The sequence below is a fragment of the Macrosteles quadrilineatus genome, unplaced genomic scaffold (genome assembly GCF_028750875.1).
Source record: "Macrosteles quadrilineatus isolate MER2022 unplaced genomic scaffold, UCM_ALF_1.0 Scaffold_3__2_contigs__length_128488019, whole genome shotgun sequence".
NCBI classification, from domain to species: domain Eukaryota; kingdom Metazoa; phylum Arthropoda; class Insecta; order Hemiptera; family Cicadellidae; genus Macrosteles; species Macrosteles quadrilineatus.
In genome coordinates, this window is record NW_026542596.1 from 63,209,277 (window position 1) to 63,216,337 (window position 7,061).

A 7,061-nucleotide genomic window follows, 5' to 3' on the forward strand; every position below is an offset into this window, starting at 1 on the left:
TTTGTTATTTTAAAATTTAAAAAATTACTTCAGTCCGTTGCTCGAGTGAAAAACCAAACATAAAGATGCGCAATACCAAATAAGGCTAGTGGGGCAGATGGTAGAACAGCTGTCAGGCTCAGGTGAACACATTTTCCTAGCTCCGGGTTGATGTCGGTTAAATATGATGATATAACCGCAGCGTGGAGTTAGGCAAAAGTAATCACAACTCAGTTTATGAAATGCTTGTAAAATGTAAACATACTTATATAATCATGCAAATCAAATTATGTTTATTAGAACATAACATACAGAGTCTACAGATAAATGTACAGGTACTTTCTCATCCTTCTTGTAATATTATCAAATGTCCTTTCTTAAAACTAAATAACAGTCTTAGGAATGGACATTTGATAATATTTTAAGAACGATGAAAGAAGCACCTGTAAACATGATTCGATGATCACCAAGAGCTGGTTTTTCACTTGCACAAGAACTGTCTGTTTTTAAGAAATTATTAGGATAATGACTGATCCAACACAAATTTTGTTACTGTTGACATCACATTTCACAGATTATAATAAAACATTTCGTCGGTTTTATCCAGTTTAATCATCATACCGAGGGAGTCCAAACATTTCAGGTACAAAATCGTTTAAAGTTTGAAGTACCACAGTAGCTTCTTTTTGTTTTTCCGGAGTTACAAGTCCTTCAGGAACCATAACAACTTGCATTCCTGCTGCCTTGGCGGCCAAGACACCATTGTACGAGTCTTCAAATACTAAGCACTGGAAAAAATATATTTTTTACATAATTTAAATTAAAATTCTAAAAAAATGAAATATAATATGTTCCTATTTATAAATTGTGTTTGTGTACTTTCTTCTGGTACAATTAATAAAAAGATAGCTAGCCGTTGGTAGTGAAGACACAGACTAGTCCAAGAGAAATTTCTAATTTGGAGAAGATTTTTAGGGCTACAAAATTTTACGTTTATGAATGCAAAAAATTAGAACAAATTCAAGTTTTGTATTTGTCATAGTACATGTTCATTATCAGCTGCTCTATACAGATCAAGAGAATTTGGACTTTTTCTTTGAGGCAATGTTGTAAATAAACCTGAGTTGGAGATAATGAATTCAAGTGTGAAGTTCCGAGCATACTGAAGAATATCCGGAAGGTTTAGAGTCGCATATTTTAAAACTCAGTGAGACTATTTTCATTTAAAATGTACAATTTTGCACGTTTTCTATATGTAAAAAAGTCTAGTGGTGATTTTAGCCTCCACCTTTTATCTACTGTGATAAAATAAAAAAAATATCTCATTTCCATCTTTTACATTGTTAATCTGATTAAGCACTAAATTTGTTTAAATTCTGTTTGGGATGGTTATCTAAAAATTGGAATAGGACTTTTATTGCCGATCTCAGTATTCCTGCAATTAAAAGAATTAGGATTTAACTTGCCTTTTTTGGATTGGGAGAGTCACAGAATCTTCTGGCAGTCACGTAGAATATATCAGGTGCAGGTTTGCCATTGACCACTTCTCCGTCTGAACTGCCCAGGACCATGTGACTGAAGAACGAACATAGTTCAGAGTACCTCTTCAACTTGAGGGCGCAAGTTTCTTTCCCACTACTTGTTGCTAGAGCCATTGGTATTTTTTTCTTGTGGCAGTATCTAAGTAGCTTTTCAGCTCCTATGTTCGGAAAAACGTATTAAAACTAGAAGACGTCGGATTTGTTCAGTGAACTTTGAATTAAATCATTTTAGAGACAAAAGCTTAGTTGTAACTTAAATAAGACAATTAATTGAGTTTGAATTTTCTTATCCTACTTATTTTTCACTACACTACTGTGACATCACATATTTTTTTTATATGTTTTAATTAATGATTTTAACTAATAACTCAGTTATGGGGTACCTCTTAGGTACCTGGCCCTCCTAGAAGTCGGAGGAAAATCATAAACGTACGCATATCAACTTTTCATATATATATATTTATATTTGATATGCACATCAATTTAAAGGTCTTAATTAATAGAATACAATGCCACAAATTTCAGGCCAAAAGAACAACTGAGTAAAACATGGCAGCAGTTCAAAGATTCAAAATGGCTAATTCAAGATATCTTTGAACGGCTGCCATTTTCGACTCGGTTATCCGTTTCGAGTTTAAATTTGCGGCATTGTATTCTACTAATTAAGGCCTTTAAAATGAGGTCACAACATGGGTCTTTACATTTGAAAATTGCCCCCTATCTACCCTTAAAGGGGAAGGTGGGCCAAATTTTAATTTCTTGCAAAAAGCTAGAAAAGTCATCATATAAATGATATGTTGAAGTTGCAAAATTTTATCTTACGCCGTTTAATATATTTTTGGGTGTATTAAGACTTTTTTAACACCCTGTATAAGTAAGTACATGTTAGGTATTAAATTATTATTCAATGTACAATTTCTACGTTATTGAAATCCTAGTAACTGATTATTAGTTTCATAACAATAGACTACCACTTTTAAGATTAAACTTTTCAATGGTAGACTATTGCAACACAATGTTGAAGACAATGTAAATGGATGCAACAATAACTGCAGAAAATCATTGGATGAATTAATTATATTGTACCTGGTTTTAACTCTGCTCTTTCCAAAGCCTCTTTGAAATAAGCAAAACATTCCTTAGCCAGTTCATCAGGAATAACCGGTAAGTTTAATTCTTCCACCAATATCCTGTAAGTATCTTGCTCTTTTGAACCGACCACTTTAAGCTTAACTTCGTCAGTATAAACTTTGCCATATTTTCGCAATATGTCTTCCATTCCATGTTGGTATATTGACTCTGTGTCTAAAAAAAAAATATATATTTTGCTAAGAGCTCAGTAAATTATAGTCAGGGGGAATTAGGGTATTTGGAAAAACACCAATAAATCAATGTATAAACAAACATCAAGCTTTGATTAATTGTTACTACTGTGTATCTTGCCTCAAAAGGTTACTCAAAAAAGTATAAATACCCCGGCACAGCAAACCTGCAGACTATGTAAATTTCCGTTTGAATGGATTTTTACTTAAATATTTTTTATTATATGTCTGTCTGGTTTATTTTATACTAGCTGTACCTGCGGGCTTTGCCCCGTTTAACTTCATAAGTGAGCTTGTTCGCACGTCCTGGTTGAAGTTCGTTCGCTACGCTCACTCACCTTTACGTTGGAGCTTGTTCGCTACGCTCACTCACCTTTTGGTTGCTAATTTTCTGTTGTCATAAATGTAAAAACAAATAATAGTGCTGCACCCTGTTGGTAATCCTTCTAACTTTAATGCTATCGAACATCATAGAACAGAACCAACTTGTTTAATTGAAACAGCTGTTAATTCCATCATCATTAATTCCATTTAAATATGAGTAATCATAAGGTTAACATGGGAAACTCCAGAGCCACTGGGGCGGAGCCCGAGAGTCCGATCAGAATATAAACAACTTAGTTTTCCTATTTAATGCCTAAAGAATCAGTGTACCAAATTTCAGCCTCCTAGGTAAATGGGAAGTAAGAGAATTAGTGATGAGTGAGTCAGTGAGGGCTTTGCCTTTTATATATATAGATAGATTCAAACGATTACTTATTAGGTTTAATGAATACCTAGGTTTGCTGCTACAGGAAAGGAATAAAGTTTTTTTTTCGTCAAATAATAATAGTTCAGAGTAAAATCAATAAATTTGCCAAATTTGATCAAAATATATCCATAAGCAAACTAAAACAGTTTACTCTTTCTCCATACGAATAATATATAAATTTTAAACATATTTTTTAACCGTCTCTTCAACTGTTTATTGTAAAACAACGCTTCTATATGCAAAACTATTCGTGTATGACGGCTTTTGGGCTTACATAGAGTTAAATTTTAATTTAATTACTAGCTGCAGTACCCGTGCCTCACAACAGGAAGATGTACAAAATAAGTAATCCAAACACTTGTTAGATTGAATTTATAAACAAAATACCCCCGCTGCAGCAAACCTGCAGACTAAGCGAATTTCCATTTGACTGATTGGATTTACACTGAAATGTCTACTTTAAAATATAAGTTAACATTTATTCCCTACTAGCTGTAACCCGCAGGCTTTGCCCCGTTTAACTTCTTAATTTTCAAGATGATCTCGTTTGCATGGCTCAATCACGTCCTGGTTGAAGTTCGCTGCGCTCACTTTCCTTCAGGTTAGCTCATTCGCTACGCTCACTTGCCTTCAGGTTAGCTCGTTCGCTACGCTCACTCGCCTCCAGGTTGAAGTTCGTTCGCTACGCTCACTCACCTTTTGGTTGCAAATTAGCTGTTGTCATAAATGTAAAAGAAATAATAGTGCTAGTGCTGCACCCTGTTGGTAATCCTTGTAACTTTAATGCTATTGAACATCATAGAACAGAACCAACTTGTTTAATTGAAACAGCTGTTAAGATTCATTAATTCCATTTCTCATAAGGTTAACATGGGAAACTCCAGAGCCACTGGGGCGGAGCCCGGAAGGATTTTTGGGATAAAAATATGCCTATATGTTAATCGGGAATATGAGCTATCATCATGCCGAATTTCAGCCCGATCCGACCAGTATTTTTCGAGTTTACTTTTCCCATACATACAGCAACCACCTCTTTTTTATAATAGTATAGATTTAAATAGAATTAGTTTAACAAGTACTTAGGTTTGCTGCATCAGGAAGGGTAAAACTGTTTTTTTTGTAAAATGTTAATAGTTAGTAAGAAATAAAAACATTTTCCAAATTTGATCAAAATATGTTCATAAACAAGCAAACTACAACAGTTTACTTATTCTCCATAAGAATAACATGGGAATTTTAAATTTACAATTTTTTGGAATTTTCTCCATTACCATTAGGCGCATAATAACGCTTCAATATACTAAATTATTTGTTTTTTTAAGCTCTACAAAATGGTTTGGAAAGAAATTGCTAAATTTTATGTTTTTTGGGTCAAAAATGGGAAAAATCTATTTTTACCCCATAAAACACCCCTTAAACCCCCGTTCCCATGGTCCGATCATGCTGGATTGAGAACTCGTTCGAATAAACGTAGGTTTACACATTTGTTCCAAATTTCATCAAAATCGGATCATTTTTGCTCGAGTTATCGTGCTAACGGACACATATATAAATATATATATATATATATCTATATATATATCTTTATATATATATATATATATATCTTTATATATATATATATATAAATGAATTTGAACGGATGGTGTTTTTGGGCTCTAGGGACCTCAAAACAAACAAAAAATCGGTCCCACGTCCAGGTCTTACCATGAGTACTACGGTAATAGCTTATTCCCTATATGGGAAATTCGCTAAAACCACTTAAGTTTTACAAAAAAGTATTACCTACATTGTAGTTGTGTTTTCCTACTGTTTACTTTAAAATATATCAATAACGTAATTTTCATAACTTACGGTTATAGAATCTTTCTTTATGTACATAATCAAAGACATAAATAAACCTACCATAGATTACTGTAAAATATTTTATTTAATTTGTTCGGATCAGCTGTCTGAAATTGTGATATAAGTATTTAGCAGTTCTGACTGTTTACGAAATGTCAAAGCAAAGGTAAACAAAGATTGTCAATTTTCTCATGCTTCCATGGAGACCAATTAATATTTACTTTTGAAAACCACTTAAAAACTTCGGACATCTTAGGGGTCTAGCCCGAGAGGAGCTCAGGGAAGTGAATAGTCCTATATGACATTCCTAGGTATGTGGACAATCTTTGGGCTGTATAGGTTTAGTATTTTAGTCGTGGCAGCCGGACAGACAGACTGACACCACCTCAGTTTTATAATAGTATTAATAGTATAGACTAGTGCACCTGTTGCTTGAATTCGAGCAATTAAAGTATTAGGTACAGGTGTTATTTCAAAACGAATAACAGTCATAATTTCCGACTACTTAAAAGATTCAACTCAAAGATAATGTAATCACTCCATTCCAGTTATCGAAACTTAAAACAAACTCACTCTGAAAACGAACGCTCTTGTGTGTATCATGTGTTTACTATGAACGAACAACTGTAATTAGTACAAATTCTTTGTCTGTATAAGTAAACAAATTTTTTTCTTCAAAAGAAATACATTGGGGTTTTAATGGCCTGTGGGGCAAAGCCCGAGGACTTTTATTACAGGAATTGGGAAAAGGGGGCATCTACACAAAAAATACTTAATTTTGACACATCGTTTGTAAAAATCTGTCCATTATTAACAGAGGAGTAGCTAGTGTTTCGTAGAAATCGCCTTCACGTATTACATAAAAGGATATCTTGTTTTATGGCAGTAAAATTGTACAGGTGCTCTATTTCCTGAAACCACTTACCCAGTAAAAGTCCATCCAAATCAAAAATCACATGAGTAACAGGTGTAGTACTCAACTCCTGCATTGTCTAAGAAGTTATTTTTCCCCAGCGTCCAACTATTTTTGATGATCCAGGTAGCTTATATTAATTTTTTTTCAATTTAAATTTAAAACCAAGATAGTTTCAATTTTTTTTTTCTTGAAACAATCAGCGATAAAATGCTACAGTAGGCTTACTGTTCAAATGATAAAAAAACAACGTAAAAACTTATTTGAACACAAATTGGGAAAAATCCTTTTGAGATGCTAAACTCTAATAAACGATACCTAAGAGTTACACTTTGAAACACAAACACATATAGGCTAGAACATGTCTACATTTAATTCATTTGACAGATAGTACAAATCGTTTAAGATAAGGTATCAATATATTACCAAACTAACCCCATCTAGTGAAAACTTATTGTTGAAGACTGGTTTGTTGAATTTCAGAAGTATTTATATAATGTATGCAATCATTTCAAACTAATAATAATTTTAATGTTAAAAACCGCCCTTGATATGCCACTCTACAAATATGTGATGTAGCCTATGCCTATAATTTCACTATAAAAGTAAATAATTGTGTTAGTGTCATGTGAACTATGTGTAATTTTAACACAACATGCAATGGACTGCCAAATTTTATAACGATAGCCGATGTTGGTGTTACTGCTTAG

The 7,061-nt window shown here is 33.3% G+C and overlaps 1 protein-coding gene across 1 annotated transcript; it reads right to left on the bottom strand.

Moving 5' to 3' along the window:
- Window positions 1–573: 573 nt before the first annotated feature.
- LOC128989251 (probable pseudouridine-5'-phosphatase) lies at window positions 574–6,450 on the bottom strand. The gene is made up of 4 exons (XM_054411125.1): window positions 6,364–6,450; window positions 2,607–2,825; window positions 1,446–1,678; window positions 574–767 (listed from the first exon to the last, which is right to left on the bottom strand). Exons 1-4 carry the CDS (start codon window positions 6,425–6,427, stop codon window positions 588–590), a joined length of 696 nt encoding a protein of 231 aa, XP_054267100.1. The 5' UTR covers window positions 6,428–6,450; the 3' UTR covers window positions 574–587.
- Window positions 6,451–7,061: the final 611 nt, after the last annotated feature.